This window comes from Contarinia nasturtii, unplaced genomic scaffold, assembly GCF_009176525.2.
Source record: "Contarinia nasturtii isolate CC-2019 unplaced genomic scaffold, AAFC_CNas_1.1 Cnas_scaffold_1371, whole genome shotgun sequence".
In the NCBI taxonomy this organism is placed as follows: domain Eukaryota; kingdom Metazoa; phylum Arthropoda; class Insecta; order Diptera; family Cecidomyiidae; genus Contarinia; species Contarinia nasturtii.
Genome location: NW_022198708.1, coordinates 176003 through 194120, shown reverse-complemented (window position 1 = coordinate 194120; position 18118 = coordinate 176003). Strand labels below are relative to the sequence as shown.

Below are 18118 nucleotides of genomic sequence, written 5' to 3'. Positions count from 1 at the left end.
CAGAAAAAACACGAGCACGATAATGTTGTTATTGGAGTTTTTTTTTTGCTTCCAAGCTGTTCCTTTTTTGTGAATTCGTTTTCGAAATGTTGCTAAGAATAAAAATTTCCGAGAGTTAAAATTGTTATTTTCACTACTTTATCACAAATCATGAGCAATAAAAGAAAAATAAAACCTGACCTTTTGATTTGTTTTTTTTTTTTTTGTTCTTCTTCGTATTAGTTATTTGATAACATACACAGAGAAAAATGCTAGTAATACTTAATGCCATTTTTGGCATTGTACATATTCTGATGGTAGTTTTAAACGGGAATCGTAAAAGCTACCAATCGATTTTACTCACTTTTCCGATGAGGAAATCGAAATAAGAAGCCATGCTTGGTAAGACGAATTTTTCCGCCTTAGATGTGATGTATTAATTTTTTTTCATGATGAAACAAAGTAACCATGTTAAAATGATGTTAGACCACGATGAAATATGATGTCCAACTAAAATAACCATGTTTTGTAATAATTAAAAATTCAAAAGTGGACTGAAAATTTATTAAAAATAAAAAAAAACGTGTAAAAACATGACAGAACATGAAGATCAATAACAAAAATATCGTCCTAATTTTGGATTAAGGAATCCAAATTTTACCATTAAATCAACAAATTTTGATATCCCCATACAAACTCTGAAAAAATAAGAATTTTATCCACTGTAAGACCATCGAGTCAACCAATTTGGATCAAAATCTAATGGTATCTATTCCACCACATACCTAACCATCCTATAAAATCAGTTTTAAAAAATCTATCACTAGAGGCTTGGGAACACTTTAGATAAGCGATCGGGAGATGACTGGAAGTGAATCTTGTGAAGCAGGTGGATCCAACCTGGTCTAACGTGTTCTGTAAGTAGAGCACTCGCATTGTTACATCCCTGTAAGCACGGAAATGGCGTGTTAAGTATTGATAGAATTTTTCTGTGTGTACTCTCACTTGATTTGGCATCCAACGTTCATCATTATCAAAATTGCATCCACATTTTGCAATAAATAACGTGTAGCGTAAAGCCAGAAAAATCAGTACTCATTTGAGTTTTCATCGTAAATATCGTTTTTTTTTTTTTCAAATTTATTAAACATTTTGTGTAGAATATTTAATCGAAACCTACATCATTTGTAACAATGAAAGTGGAATGTGTGATTGTTTTAATATGTTTGTCTCTGAAAGTGCGTGCAATGTCTGATTTGAACGAACAGCTATCAACTGCCATTATAAGAGGTAATTTCAAACTTTTATCAATCAAATGCCAAGTAATTTTGATAGATCTTTCTTAACACTTAACCATGTTGCGGCGTTGTGTGTGAAATTTGCTTAATTTCTCTTCAAATTATTCAGTGTTGATTAATTGTTCAGCTATATATGCTCAGCTTAGAGATACTAAGCATTCAATTTGATTTCACAAATTATTTTCAAAATACCTAAAATGCCACCGTGTGCAAAAAAGTAACTGTCAGCTGTTTTAGGATAAATTGACTGACTATTGACTGAAAAAATAAACAACTTTAGTTAAATTTAGTTAACCGTCGTAAATGTTACAATAATCATAAACGCCTGACAGTCAAAATGTCCCAAAATAATCTACTGAATGACTAATTGACTATAGTCGATTTTCCATACAACATTTCAAAATTAATGAATTTAGCCAACTATCGAGTGAAACTATGAAATCCCTTTAATACATGCTTCTTTGACTTCCAGGTAATAAAACTATAGTTGAACTTCTCATAAATCGTGGCGCTAATATTAATGCAGAAGATAAATATAAACGAACGCCGTTACATACAGCTGCCTACCTTGGTAATATTGCAAATTATCGTGTGGAACTATGAATTGATTTTTCACTTTCCAGGTTGGAAGGATGTGGCTGAATTTCTCATCAATCATGGTGCTAATGTTGGTGCAGAAGACATTTATAAAAGTACACCGCTTCATGAAGCTGCCCGCCTTGGTAATAGTGCAAACTATCAATTGGAACTATGAATTCCATTTAATATATGATTCTTTGACTTCCAGTTAATAAAAGTATGGTTGAACTTCTCATAAATCGTGGGGCTAATATTAATGCAGAAAATATATATAAAAGAACGCCGCTACATAAAGCTGCCTACCTTGGTAATATTTCAAATTATCGTGTGGAACTATGAATTGATTTTTTACTTTCCAGGTTTGAAGGATGTGGCTGAATTTCTCATCAATCGTGGTGCTAATGTTAGTGCAGAAGATAAAGATAAACGAACGCCACTACATGATATTGCTGCTTCAATATTTCGTGATAGTCCATATTTTCGAGTGGAACTAAGAATTTCTTATATTGTTTGATTATTTGCTTTTCAGGTTGGAATAATTTGGCTGAACTTTTTATCAATCATGGGGCTAATATTAGTGCAGAAGATAAGAATAAACGAACGCCGCTACATGAAGCTTCAGCAAATGGTAATAGTCCAAATTTTCGAGTAGAACTATGAATTTCTTTAATATTTGGTTCCTTGCTTTCCAGATAATATAGATGTGGCTGAACTTTTAATAAATGGTGGGGCTAACATTACTGCGGAAGATAAAGATAAACAAACGCCACTATATGCAGCTTCAACAAATAGTAATAGTCCAAATTATCGAGTGGAACTATGAATCCCTTTTAATATTTGATTCCTTGTTTTTCAGGTCGCATTGAAATGGTTGAACTTCTCATCATTCATGGGGCTAATATTACTGCAGAAGATAATTTTAAACACACGCCGCTACATGCAGCTGCAAGAAGAGGTAATACACCAAATTATCTAGTGGCACTATGAAATCATGTATGAAATCCTTTTAATATTGGATTCCATGCTTTCCAGGTCGGAGCGATTTAGTTAAACTTTACATCAGTCATGGGGCTAATATTAATGCAGAAGATGAAGATAAGCGAACGCCACTACATCTAGCTCCGGAATATGGTAATAGTTCAAATTATCGAGTGAAACTATGAATTCCTTTTAATAGTTGATTCTTTGCTTTCCAGGTAATAAGGATGTGACTGAACTGCTTATCAATTCTGGGGCTAATATCAATGTAGAAGATAAAGATAAGCGAACGCCGCTACATACAGCTTCAGCAAACGGTAATAGTCCAAGTGGAAACAGTGCTGTCAACGAACACAAACGAAAGTACGGATCGTTTGCAGAAAATGAAATGTTCACCATTTTCGTTCGTATGTTCGATCGAACACCGAATATGTTCGGTACACGTATGATTTTTACCTTGAGTTGAGATGGCGTTACGTCATGGTGTCTGACGACATGAATTTTAACAACAGTGATTGCATTTGTTCCGCTTTTTTTTCAAACATACGAATATATTCCGAACATCCAAACAGTTTAAATATTTGATTTTTTGTTTTCCAGGTCGAAAAGAAATGGTTGAACTTCTCATCATTCATGGGGCTAATATTACAGCAGAAGATAATTTTAAACAAACGCCACTACATGCAGCTGCAAGAAAAGGTAATAGTCCAAATTATTTAGTGGAACTATGAATTCCTTTCAAAATGCTTTCCAGGTGAAAAGGATGTGGCTAAACTTCTCATCAATCATGGGGCTAATATCAATGCAGAAGATAAAGATAAACGAACGCCACTACATGAAGCTTCAGAAAATTTTCGGATGGACTCATCGAGTGGATTTACCAATATATCTCAAACTTATCTCCGTAATGAGTTGATAAAAAACATTTAATTGTCCATTTGACTTGAAGGCACTCGCGTCATTCATGAATTGACAATTCTGCTTACATCCACTCATCTAGTGGAACTATGAATTCCTTTTAATATTCGATACTTTTCTTTCCAGGTATAAACGATGTGGTCGAACTTCTCATCAATCATGGGGCTAATATTAATGTGGAAGATAAAGATAAACGAACGCCGCTACATGAAGCTGCACAAAATAGTAATAATAATCTAAATTATCGAGTTCCGAATAATGAATTCCGTTCAATGTTTTATTCTATGATTTCCAGATGGGAGAGAAGTGACCGATTTTCTCATCCATCATGGGGCTAACATTAATGCAGAAGATAAAGATAAACGAACGCCACTACATGAGGCTTCAGCAAATAGTAATAGTTCGAATTATCTAGTGGAAATATGAATATTTGATTATTTGCTTTCCAGGTTGGAAGTATGTGGTTGAACATCTCATCCTTTTTGGGGCTAATATTAATGCAGAAGATAAAGATAAACGAACGCCACTACATGAAGCTTCAGAAAATTTTCGAGTGAACCCAAAACTTAACTCTTTTGATATCACTCTAACTTTTCTCGGTAAAGAGTTGTTAAAATACGTTAAATTCTCAATTTGACTTCAAGACATTCATGAATTGACAATTCTGCTTACGGCCACTCATTTAGCGGAACTATGAATTCCTTATGTTTTGATTCTTTCCAGATCGAAGGGATGCAGCTGAAGTTCTCATCAACCGTGGAGCTAATATAAATGCAGAAGATAAAGATAAACAAACGCCGCTACATGTAGCTGCAAAATGGGGTAATTGTCCAAACTATCGAGTGGAACTATGAATACCTTTCTAATCTTTTGATTCTTTGTTTTCCAGATCGGAAGAAAATGGCTGAACTTCTCAAGAAGAGTGATGTTAATTTTTGGGCACAAAATGAAGATAAAGTCATTAATAATGGGACTGATATTAATGCAGAAGAATCACCGCTTTTCGTAACTGTAGACAATGGTAATAGTGTCCGCATTTAATTATTATTTATTCATTCACCGTCTAACCACAAAATGAATTTATCACAATTGAGGGGTTCGGAGGAAAAATGTTACGTAGAAAAGTTCCGCGGAAAAATGTTCGGGAGCTAAATGAGCTTTGGTTGAGCTATTTGGTATCATTTAAAAGAGCTATTTGGTACCAATTAGCTTTGCTAAATGATATCATTTAGCTCCCGAACATTTTTCCACGGAACTTTTCTACGTAACATTTTTCCTCGGAACCCCTCAATTATTTTACAATATTATTTGCAATGAAACACTACTCGATCGAATGCCCAGCCGTTATCCTTTTCGACTTCGGAACAGCAGATATCGATTGTGTTCATTGTATGATCTCTGTCGCCCCAAAACATGTCTTAAAATTGATCAATTCACCGATTAACAAATATCAAATGGTCTAATTTAACAATATTGTTTCTAAAAGTTTCTCTCGATGCTGATTCAAAAAATCCCAGGGGCTTTCTACTATTCGCAAATGGCAGTCTATTCGCAAAATATAAACTTTTCCTATTCATACGTAAAATATACGAAATAAAGTATATTCATCAACATCTATGAAAATTCGTATATTTCATTCGCAGCCATTCGCGAATGCCGCATACTGTTTGAGACATATTGTCGTGATTTGTACATAAACATTCCTGTGTTTAGTTTGTATGCGTGATCATTTGCTTCCATTCGTAAAATATGTATGAAACATTCGCTCGCAAATGCAACATTCGTATAAGTCGGAATCCCCTAGAAAAAATCGTTCTCGTTCTAAATTGAAATTCCTACATGCTACATAAAAAATAAGCTTACCTAAAACCTAATTATTGTTTGATTCTTTGGTTTTCAGCTCACAAGGAAATGGTTAAACTTCTCATCAATCGTGGGGCTAATATAAATGCAGAAGATAAAGATAAACAAACGCCGCTTCATGTAGCTGCAAAAATGGGTAATAGTGCAAAATATCGACTCAAACTATGAATTCCTTTTAATATTTGATTCTTTGCTTTCCAGGTAATAAGGATGTGACTGAACTGCTTATCAATCATGGGGCTAATATCAATGTAGAAGATAAAGATAAAGAGACGCCGCTATCAATAGCTACAAAAAACGGTAACACTGTCGACTCAAACTAGGAATTCCTTTTAATGATTTGATTCTTTGCTTTCCAGGTCGAAACAATGTGGCTGAACTTCTCCGAAAACATGGGGCTATGTTATGAGAGACTAGATGATAGGGCTGAATGTGTGGTGAAAATACCATTGTAGCCAATTGATTATTCAAATTATAAAAATACAAAGAAAATAAATATCAAGTACACATTATCAGTAATACTGTTTTTGTTTGCTGCTACCATGGAGATATAGCTAAAATCCGACATTTTTGATTAAAATTGTTCAGTTTGTCCGAGCATCCCTGGTGGTCAGAAATATTTTTTCATTGTGCGGCAATAACACTAAATGGTGCGGCAAGAACGTCGATTGTGTTACATAAACTCAAATTACTGCATGTATTTTTTAAATACAAGTCGTTGATGCATTGATACACCAAGCATTACTTCCAAGTACATTGGCAGTATATTTTTTATCTATAATAAGAAATTATAGAAGAAATCAGTAGTATATCCCATTAAAATGTATAAAATATGTTTAAAGATTATTTTTTTTTTTGTAGCACTTCAGTGTCTGTCACACAGTGAAGAAAAAAAAACTGAAAATTGTGATCAGAGGCTTTTTCAAATATTTTCTTAAGAACATTCCATAAATTCGAATAAAATAGATAAATTTTGTGGAAAAACAAGTAGTTGAACTTTATTGCAGACGATTAGAGAGATTTGCGTACAGAAAAAGAAAAGGAAAATTATGTTATATACCCAGTGAATTGCTATACATAACATGTTATGTCAAACAAGGTGATTCGGTGAATAATGTAATAAAATGTCTTCTCGACGACTTCTGAATCGCAAATCATAAGACATTCAAGCTAATAAAACAGAAAACTCTTATATATTTGTTTATAAAAGAACTAATAATATTGAATCGTGAATGGCATTTCCTTGGACGTGAAAATCATAAAACGTTAAAGTAAAACGTTTTCTTTCATTTAATATGCTTAATTTATACGAATAGGAACAATTGCGATTACCATTGGGTAAGTATTTTCTTTCCAAATATTCAAGGTCAAGCTATTATGTTCGCAAACTTTAACCTATTCAAAGTTATGAGTATGTTTATATATACGTATATATTTCTTTATTACGTTCGAATGACGGCAATCAACGTTTGCATGTGGTTAAAACATTGCAAATGCTGTGGACCTATCAACATTAGAAATAATAAAACTTACAAAATAACAACAACATGGCAACCGTCTACCAAATAAATAATAGCAAATGCGCCTAAAGATATGCTCTCTGTATGTTTTTATGCGTGTACCTGTTGTAATATGGACGAAAATGTAACTAAGATGAATCGTCAACGGAGAAAAAAGCATTTAAATTGAAACGGTACATTTTATGATAGCTTACAGGTATTCAAAGTATACTCTTCATAAAATACGTAATTTTATACTATTTTTTAGATATAATTCCGTATTCAGAATGCAACTTATGAAAACTTAAAAGAGATGATTCAGCTTCGCGCTCCAAAGTTCAGAGCTTTACAAAGCAAATTGTAACTTTTTTCTAAACTCGCTTGTGCGTGTTCTGAGAAGAATGGAAGAGTCGTATTACACTTGGAGAGCCGAGCAACATTCAAATTATTCAAACTTAAGATTTTCAACTGTGAGAAATCAACAACCGGGCCAATTTATTTCCAAGTCTGAAATAAGTTTTGAAATCAAATCATCAGCATGGGTTTTATTCAGTTGACTAAACAAAAATTTGTTATATTATCTATTCAATCGATTGATAAAACGAGCAAACTTTGTATTTTTTACACAAATCTTATATTCCATGCACGTTTCACATCATATATGTCTTGTTTGGCTTATATGTTTTTTTTATTCATATCGGAAAATGATGTGTTTTGGGGAACGAAAAACAAAATGTTTTGACGCAACCAATGCAGTTTCTGGCCAAAAAATATCATCAATAAATGTAGAAAGAAATGGCTGTTCTTTGTGCATCGCCCATTGAGTATTTGATTTATTTTAAGGGTTTTGTCTGCGGTGAAGCTTGAGCTTGAGAGGTGTTTTTTTACAGAGAAAACTTAAAAGTATATGACGGATTGGTAGACAAAATATGCACAATTCAAAATCAGTCAACAGATTTGAAAAATTCAAATCGGGTCACTTTCTGGAGCAAAAAGAAAAAATTTACTCAGGAGGTGAACACCGAGAGTCGAGCGCTATCCATATAAATACATTGTGACGTCACACATCTTACACAGAAACGACATCTTTGTAAAACAGGCTAACTACAATGTAAAAGTATAGCGAGAGGAGAAGGGAGTAAATAAAAAGGGGAAACAGATACGTTTGATTTACATTGTAGTTAGTCGGTTATTAATAGATGGCGTTTATATAGTGTGCCCTTATTGCGCTTGACTCTCGGTGAACACGACCTACTCTTTTCAGATATCTGAGCCCAATCCACAAAAACTATATTTTTCTTAATGAAAAATTTGCACAGGGAAATGATTTTCCATAGAAGTGAGATTTTTCCTAAGAACTTGTAGCTCTTGAGATGCTCTTTTAATAAAAAAAAACATAGCAAGAATTTAAACACCAAATTGCTGTCCATTTTCATAAATTTTCAAGCAAAAGTCTATATAGCTACAAATTTTTAGGAATAGGTCGAGTTCAAATCCTCCAGTTTTGACGAAAATTGATCAGTTTGTCCGAGAAGCCTTGGTGGTCAGAATTTTTTTTTAAATTCAATCCATTTATAAAGCGATACATCAAGCATTATTTCCAACTAAATATTAAGTATCTAAAGAAAGTGTATTTTTATTTATAACAAGAAATCAGATAATGCACTATTTCGTTTTATTTTTTGTTTATTCTTGAAATGTTGTTAACAATAAAATTGATGGTTCTACTCAGAGTTTTGTTTGTCACAAAGCATGAATATTAAAAGGAAAACCACTCAGTTTGGCATGGATTTTTTCGAATATTCAATCTTTTCATTAATTTAAATGAATTTAGTTGATCAAGCTTTAAATAAGATAAGAATGGAAGTGACTCAAAATGGATGACATTCAAATGAATGGATGAGGATAAAAGTGAGCTCAAATACCGATGAAAATAAAAGAGCAATATGAAATTTACAGATAGCCCATTAACATATCATACTTACTACGATAACTAGTAAAATCGATCGTAATACGACGAGTAACGTAGCATTACAATGGGTATTATTTATTATGATACGAAGTTAGTACGCGTCATTTGCAATTTTGCATGAAATCTATACAAATAATCATTTCGCCCGTTAAAATTCAAGTATCATTTTGGGTCAGTGGAAGCATTCACGGCGTGTGAAACTGCCGTTTCGTTTGTTCCCAATCTTTATTTGTTTTCTATTCTAATCTAAATCATTTTAAATGAAATGTTTCATTAAAATATTCATATGTATGATCAGCTTAATTTAATTTCCAAATAATATAGATTTAGTCAAGCAGCTACCAGAAAAAGGAGCAAGTTTTAATAATAAATATCAAGTACACATTATCAGTAATACTGTTTTTTTTGCTGCTACCATGAAGATGATTGCCGAGCAAAAGTCTATATCGCTCGAGGTAAAATCCTACAGTTTTGATTTAAATTATTCAGTTGTTCCGAGGATGTGGGTCGTTAAATATATATTTTTTTCAAATTCGATCCGTTTATACATCGATACATCAAGCATTACTTCCAAGTATAGTGTATTCCATTAAAATGTCCAAAATATGTTCAATTCAAATCTGTTGACAGCTGACTCAATTCGGTCGCTCGTTGATGAATCACAAGAGTTCATCACTAAGGAATTTGAAGAAGATTTAACGAGACACCAATATCAATAATGACACACAGGTAAATGTCCGAGAATCAAAAAGAATATTTTTTTCTGTTGCACTTCAGAGTCAGTCATTCAAGCGTCTGTCTGAAGAAAAAAAAAACCTTGAAAATTGTCATCAGTTGAACTTTATTGCGCATTCAATTGGTTTAATGATTGGAGTTCACTTCATAGAAGGTGTTTCGCATGTGATATAATATAAATTGCAAACTTCGTGCGAAATTATTTTCTCTTACATGAATGATTGGCACTTGAAATATTGGTTGATTTGAATACATTTTCTATATAACTTCTGACATCGAATGTCTGCACCTCAATGGGTTAGAAATAAAGTGACTTGAAACTGGAACCATAACACAAGGCTTTTTCTGAAATTGAAACCACGAATTCCTCGCTAAAAAGTTGCTATTCTATTTTCAACGCAATTTCAGATCAATTTAGTCTCAACTTATTCATATTTTGTTATTTTCGTATCATTTTTTTGCAAATGGAAATATCAATACTTTGGCATGTGTGTTCAAATGGCAATATAAATCTTAATTTCCGCCAAAATTTCATTGACATGTAAATTGAATGGAATTGTCATTTTTTTTGCATTCAAATGTTGAAAATTCGATGTTTCCCAAATTATGTTAAAAACTTTCCAATCACTTGTTGTTGTGCATTGGATTTTCATCAGCTGCTTAGACGTTCTCACGCGTCGCTTGTATTTTTGTTAACACTGTTTGAAATCTTTCTCAGAAAATTATTTGTTTCCGAGAAAAAGGGAAAGAATAATTGATTCAATTTTCTCGATTCATAATAGAAGCGCAAATATTGTTTCGTATTTTGTTGCTTCTCTTCTGCTTGTTTGTCGTTTCGATTTCGTTGTGCAGCATATAAGCAGTTTCTCGTTAAAATGTTTGACGATGCCTCTTAATATTAAGACATTTTTCATTTCAGTTTTCAATTTTCTTCGTTTTCGGATTACGTTGATTGCGTGTTCGAATAGCGGCATGGCATATACATGATGTTTTGTGCTTTATAGGTTTTTGGGTTGATTTTTATGTAAATGTCGGATGCTGTTAGCAGTTGGGCGAAAAATGAAATATGAAAGGGAAAGAAAACATTTGTTTTCACATCGCGACTTATTTTCACACAATAATGTAATCAATATTAATCGCAAAAATATACACTGCGAGACATTATCGGTCTAGAGAGAAAGAGAATGATGATGTTATTTTCTCTTTTGCGGGATACTGTTTCCATTCTTTTCTTCTTCTCTCAGCATAGTGATTAAGAAAGAAAGAAAACCATATTGTCTATAGTTGATCGAAAACTGTAATTTTTTTCGCTTTTTTCACACTTTCGGTCTTAGTAAATATTCATCTGGTTGCTCATCATTTGAAATTATCACACTCGCATATGTATTTATGACGAATCCATGTGAATTCGATGCTTTTCTTATCTGCTTCTTTTTATTATTATTCGTCTTGCAAAGCTTTTGTGATTTATTATTATTTCCTATTGTTTTAATCACTATACCGTGGACTGGTATGTATGTTGTGAATATGTATCTTGATTTGCTGAAGATTAGTTCGGAACATCATTATTGTTGTTGTGTGTGTGTTGTTGTTCTTTTCGAATTTTATGAAATGTGTGTGCGCTTCTTTGGCATTCATTGCCATATTTTTGCGATAATTCACTTTAAAATGGGCTTACTAATGCCTTTGTGGAAAATTCGATTTCGCATAAAGAGGTGTGCTTTCGATAAAAAAAACCATCACTTCGCTTTGTTTGTTTTCTTCTGTTTTGTCGTCGTCTTTTTTTTTGCACAACCATTTCACTTTATACAAAGAAAGTCTACTAAAAGAACGATATACCGTTACCGCTAATTAAGCATATGATGTGGAAGAGGTTCACATGCTTCCATGTTGTATTGAATCGTGTTCACACTTGAGAAGTCCTCTTCGTTCGGCTCTCTCAACATTTTCCATAACGCACTCTGATCGACATTAAGTTATTTAAATCGATTAAAGCATGCATGTATGTAAACCAACTACTTCCAGTGTACATGTTTTGTTTTGCAGTTGCTCGCAAGAACGGGGAAATTATGAAAAAAATGGAGAAATTTTTGTCATATTGTTCAATTCTTTTAGACATTTCACACATTCTTTTCAATTCGGAATCTTTTTTTAACTTTCACTATACGCTCTTAACTTCACACTTTCCGTGCGAAGCATCCAGTTACAATGAATTGTTCTCGAATATTGTGTGCAAAAACACTATTCATTTAAAGTTTTATCTCGTAATTAATTGCCTCGAAGAGAATACTGTTTTTTAGCGATGCGAAATAAATGCGAATCTTCATAACGGGCTTTGAATCTGAATACAATTCAAAAACTTTCGTCTTTTCATTTTTTTAAAAAACTTGCATAGAATCTCAATAGATCTAACGCTACAGCCCGTGTTAGTATATTTCTAGTGCAATGCGCGCATATGAAAGCAAAGCAAAAAAACATCAACAACTGTGGTGAGTCACACGCGAGAAAGAAAAAAAATCAGCAACAAAGTTGATTCCTTCAAGTGTGCGAAAAATTTATTACCTTTGCGTATGACATGTGTTTCAGCTTTTTTCCCTCTTCTCTCATTCGATTTACTCGAGCAGTGTGTTTTTGGTGTCTTGTTAATGATTCTTTTTTTTCTTTCTGCAATTTTACTATGAATATTAATAGCGTGAAATGGAGAAAAAATAACAACAATGACCAAAAAAGAGAAAATGTGGAGTAGAATACCAAAGTTATAAAGAGCGTTGTCGTTGTTGTGGTTTTTTGCCATTTTCAAAATGCAAAAACAACCATTTCAAAAATGTAAACCAACTTGCGACCAAAGTGAAAATTATCAATGGCTTTTATGTCGAAAATATGAAATGACATTGAATTAATAAAAAGTCGATCTTAAGCCTCTCTCTCTCTCTCTCCATATTAGTTATTTTTGAGATTTTCGAATATTTATATCTCAAAACAGAAATAATGCTGAACGATGTAAAAAAAATAATAATTTCCTAGTGAAATGGATCGAATAAATTGAATTGAGTGTTTTTTTCAAAGAAATTTATTGACTCAAATCTCCCCGTATATGATTTTCACCAAAAATCAAAATAATAAATAAATATTGTGCGGCGATTAGATCGTTTTGATGATTTTGAGGTCACCTGAAATCGCTTTTAATGTCACAAATATTCATTCAAAATGGCGATAATGTGCATGAATATTGGATTTAGCCCAGTTCATACGATCAATTCCGACAAATTTGTCGTTTATTCCATTATTTATATTATTTTCAAATGGTTGAAATTGTACAATCAATGCCACATTCAGAGTTCTAGGAATTTCACTCGCAAAAGTTTTTGACACAAATGAAATAGTGATCATGCATTTTAAATCGATTTAAATTGAGTTCACATACTGGCTCAACCATATTAGATCGATTAGAATTGCAGAGTGTTAAGATGTAACGATTCAAAGCGTGGAAATGTTGAAAGTGTTTTAAATGTATTTCTTATATGCATTGAGAGCTCTTCAAAAGAACCACGTGCGAGAGAAAAAAAAAATGTTAACCGAGTTAAATGAAAATGCCGTTCAATCCATTTTCTCTGAAATCGCATTGTAAACAAACAATCAAAAGTGAAAATATGGCTCGCAAATAAAATGATCTGATGACGATATCATTTTAACGATTGTATTTCGTTTCCTTTCATAAACACAAATCTCGACATTTTATCAATTTGTCATGTTTTAAATAGAATTTGAATTGGCGATGGAAATCAAAGTAGTTAATAAGTTGACACACAGCTATAGCTCAATAAATATTATGGTTCCGTTTCGAATCTACCATTTATTCGGAGTGGGCGAACGGCAAATTATGTCGAATTTGCATGTTAAACATTGTATACACATGCTTCATATTCACACTGCGATTGGACAAGTGAAAAGCGAAATCTTTTTATTTATTTAGGTTTTTTTTTTCAACAAAAAGAGAAGAAAAAGCACACACTTGTGAATAAAATAAATAAAAGAGAAAATGAACAGAACGTCATTTTGCGTGAGTACACGTAACAAAATAACCTATTGTTCATTCACTTTGCCACTTCATAGAATGAGTTATTTTGAATGTTTTTCCGTGAGTGTCAGCTTAATTATTATTATTATTATTTCACTAAGGCTTTTGTTATTGTTTTTGAAGTTATTGCTACTGCAGGAAAACGGAGAATGTGATATGTATTAGGGTGGCATTCATTTTGACATTTTTCGAATGCATTTTCTTGTTTTCCATAAAATTAAGACTTATTCAGATTCGGCGACATCATAATCCATACAAAGAGCCAACCATTTTTCCAATTTTGAAAATTACATTTTTTTATAGTACCTTTTGGTTTGGTCCTATTTATATGGTGGTAAATTACGTTTATTCATTTTAACAATACTTTAACTGTAAACTGGAATTTAAAGAAAATTGTCCCCTGTGAAGTGGCTTAAAAACGTAAAATTTGACACTTTTTCGTCGGCATTTCAGTGCTGTTATGTGGTCTGACATTGTAAATGCATTCGAAAGAATCGAATATAAATGCCACCCTATTAAAAGCATTTTTCAAATTGCAATAACATATGCTTGAATAGAAAGCCTGACGGGTTCTGAGATTTTCATCGTCAGTTTGAACCAATTGAGTGAAAGCATCTGTAACTTATCGCGTTCACGCTTCCCCCAAAAACGTGCTGATGGCTTTTCTCTTTTTAGCTTCGTATTATGATTAATTTATCGAATTGAATCGTGCGTAGTTTTGTTGACAATTTGCCGGTGAAAAGTGCATTGATCTCATCTAACCGTGGTACTCAAATAAAGTGATTGCTTTTAATTTTCGAATCAACTGAAATTTCACGTTAAATGGCCAATTGGTCGATAGGTTTGCATTCGTCAACATGTTCAATATGTTTGTCATTGATTTTCAAGTAGGCGTGAAAATCCACGCATGTTAGCTAGTTAATTTTCTTTACAATTTAATCAAATACATTTTCTCGTATTTTTGCAAGTTGTGGCTTTTGCCAATATTCCGTTTGTCATCGTCAGCGAAATCCGTGTTTAGCCTTTCAACACTTTCATTTAACAAGTTTCAATAGACTATAAAGTGATACATGGTGAGGACGCAAAAAATAACGGACCGAAATTGATGATCATTTGTCACTGCATAGCAGCAACAGTTGCAGTTACCACAAAATGTTATAATTTGGCATGAGATTATGATTTAAAATGGGTCAAAGATATGTGGAGACAGTGTCAGTGTGTGTATGCATGGTGACGGTGTAAAAGAAGTTAATTACAAAAAACCGATAAGATCAACATGTTTTGCTATTTAAGCAAGACCTATTCATTCGCTATGAGTCAATATCAAGATCATTGGATGTAACTGGCGCAGATTGCGTGTATATCGTATTAATCAATTCCACAAAATGGCACAATTAATATCAAAATGTATTCATCAGGATGTAGACGGTGAGCATTGAAAACGAAATAAACAAAGATAGATGAATATACTAGTTTATATGTTTATTTATTAATCCATTCGATGTGAATACAAAATGGAAGCGAGAGAAAGAAATTTTCTATTGATCTCTTAATTGTTTGTGAAATAACCTCAACAAAGGCAACAAAAATCAAAACACCAATAGAATGCAAACAATCAATGGGAATGTGTGAAAACTATATAAATGTGTATCGAAATTAATCGATGCAAAATCGATCGAGATGCAAACAATGAGACAATATACGTTAGAAAAAAATCACAAATGATTTGCTATATTGATGATTGAAGTATTTGAATGTTCATTTTCACTAATAAACACTATACACTCACAATGAATTGTTACATTCTTGATGATAATGAAAAGCAATATACACACACACACTCTTTGGCATTCACGCGGTTCAAAGAAGAATATATATATATATATAAAAATATGAAAACAAATTAAATAAAGAAAAAGACCAAAAAAACCTATACGCCGCACAACAATCAGAATAAATTAAGTGAAAGAGAACAACGTGAGCAGCGTAAGAGCTTAAGAGACTAGTCGCAACCACATACAAACAAGAATATTATGAGCATGTGCGCGCTCGCTTACCATTTCGTATCAAATCACATTGACTGTGCTATTCGCTGAAGATGTGTTTCTTCCTTCTTTGTGACGCAGCTTGTCTTATTCGTTCTATCTTTTTTTACTAGCACACTAGTCTGGCATGCAAACTGAAAACATACTCTCGCTCCGGCGTTCACAATGTAAAACGATGAGCGAGAACCAAGAGCGCGACGAAAGAAGCGGAAAAAAAGTCCATGACAATAAATAAGAAGACAAAATGTAGGCCACTAGTACAATATATATAGCGGTACAATACTAGTGAACAAGTCGCGATTGTGAATGTTACCTTGTTCGTTCGTTGATTTAACAATATAATTCCTCAATATCAATGCTAATGCCATTCGTATACAAATACATCGTCAATAGACAACACCGAACACCGAAAACATAAACACAACAACACATTTTTTTGACTCAGCTGGTATTTTCGGCTGATGCTACCAAATCATGAATTGATTGCTTATCGATTCAATTCAATACGGTTGTCTTCTTCGTCTTATATGAAAAACAAATTTCAGTTAACAATAATAAAAAGCAATTTTTTATCTCTTTTTGATTCACCTGCACTGTGCAAGCTGCACACACACACATATATGTATACACTTTTTATGTCATTTTTGTTATTTGTTTCATTCAAAGCTCACATCATTCACCGAATAAATAATTCCTTTGATAAATTATAAGGAATCCCATTCAGTGTGTATGTGCGTGCGCGTTTTTCTCTCTTCTTTCTTTGACAGAATGAGAGCTTTTTATTATATTGCGAATAATGAACTAATTTCCAATCATATTTTCTATCGTTTTTCACTCTGTTTTTTTTTATTGTTGTTTGTTTAAGAAAACTGTGTATCCGATTCAAATTTATAAGCCAAGTTAATGAGTTGATGTTGGTTCACTTTTACTTTTGACAAACCATGGAAACTGAATAAACGTTCAATATGTGGCAAAAGATAACAATTTTCAAAAGAAGAAGAAAAAAAGTCTGAAAAAGAGAAGGAAAAAAGTTGAAAAAGTGATGTGGTTTTGTCTACGAAAAAATAAAAATTAACCGATTTTACGCAAAAAAAAAAACAATAATGAAGCCCAACAAAAAAAGAGAGAAATGCAAAATTGCGTTGAAGGTGCTTTTTTTTTGTCTTTTTCTCACTCTGCAGCCACATTTCCAACAATTTTCATTCGGTTGGTAATTATAATAATAAATTACGATTGATTGAAAAACTAACTACTTTCATCTGTTTGGTATGTGTGCGCGCGCGATGCAGAAAAGAAATCAACATAAACATCGATTAAAAACGTTTGTCTTTTTATTTCAGTAAAATTACTAATGGAAGTAATTGCACGTGTTTTCAGCTTCAGTGAAGAAAAAAAACTCACGGGCCCAAAGAGATTGCGAGAATGAAAGATACGAGAAAAAGAAGAAGAATAAACACACGAAAGTTGATATACGATAAAAGAAATGCCAATGAAATGCGTTCCGTTTAGTCGAAGTTTGGCAAATGGTGTTGATTCTCATATATATATATATATATTTTATCGCTAATTTCAGAACAAAATGAAAACAAATTAGAATCGAGTGTAGAGAGAAAGACTTGGTTGGTTGGTTAGATGAAGCGGAAGATATGATAATGCGAGTTTGTATGTTTGCGATAGAGGATGCCGTTTTAAAAACGGCACACTATGCGCGATTGGTAGAAAATTATTTTTATTTTAGTAACTGCTTCATGACCCAATATTTACTGTACGTTCATATCGTTACATAATAATCATTGCGTCGTTGTTGTTCTGCGTGTGCCATTTTTTTCCGCTCTGCATGCCGGTGTATCGGATAGCATAAGCTTGTTATTCTTTATAATTCTTTTCTTTTTTTGTCGGTTTTAAATACTGTTTTCACTGAGGAGAGGCGAGGCATGGCCGGAGATTGAATAGTACTAAGATTTTTTTTTTCCAAATACTCACCACTCTCGAAATGAGAGAAAGATAAAAAAAAATGACGGAAGAATCTTGATTCTGTTTATTAAGAAGACAACTTTTTTAACCGGTTTTTCCCCAAATGAAAAATCCATTAAGTGCGTTTTATTTTTTATACTTTTTCATCGTTCGCTTTTCCAGTTGACAAACGCGACTCTCTCTCTCTCTCTTTCTCTCTC

General features: G+C 32.8%; 1 protein-coding gene across 5 annotated transcripts; it reads left to right on the top strand.

The window, feature by feature from the left end:
* Window positions 1-1104: 1104 nt before the first annotated feature.
* On the top strand, window positions 1105-6130 carry LOC116345946 (serine/threonine-protein phosphatase 6 regulatory ankyrin repeat subunit B-like). 5 transcript variants are annotated; one of them, XM_031775757.1, is made up of 20 exons: window positions 1106-1269; window positions 1750-1848; window positions 1901-1999; window positions 2065-2163; window positions 2216-2320; window positions 2386-2484; window positions 2549-2647; window positions 2713-2811; window positions 2889-2987; window positions 3053-3151; window positions 3435-3533; window positions 3589-3738; window positions 3879-3977; window positions 4048-4146; window positions 4202-4351; window positions 4476-4574; window positions 4642-4773; window positions 5653-5751; window positions 5817-5915; window positions 5975-6130. In XM_031775757.1, the coding sequence occupies exons 1-20, from the start codon at window positions 1173-1175 to the stop codon at window positions 6022-6024; spliced, it is 2070 nt and encodes a 689-aa protein (XP_031631617.1). In that variant the 5' UTR covers window positions 1106-1172; the 3' UTR covers window positions 6025-6130. The 5 variants fall into 5 exon arrangements, with proteins under 5 accessions (XP_031631619.1, XP_031631617.1, XP_031631616.1 ...); XM_031775756.1 differs by having other exon boundaries at window positions 2216-2326; XM_031775759.1 differs by lacking the exon at window positions 3589-3738 and having other exon boundaries at window positions 1105-1269; window positions 2216-2326.
* The last annotated feature ends 11988 nt before the right edge of the window (window positions 6131-18118 follow it).

What these genes read in the sequence shown, in the direction of transcription:
- LOC116345946 (XM_031775756.1), top strand. Translation starts at nt 1,173, where the DNA reads ATGAAAGTGGAATGTGTGATTGTTTTAATATGTTTGTCTCTGAAAGTG. An exon ending in TATCACTCTAACTTTTCTCG is followed by an intron (nt 4,352 to 4,475) that starts GTAAAGAGTTGT and finishes GATTCTTTCCAG; the next exon opens with ATCGAAGGGATGCAGCTGAA. An exon ending in ATCAATAGCTACAAAAAACG is followed by an intron (nt 5,916 to 5,974) that starts GTAACACTGTCG and finishes TTTGCTTTCCAG; the next exon opens with GTCGAAACAATGTGGCTGAA.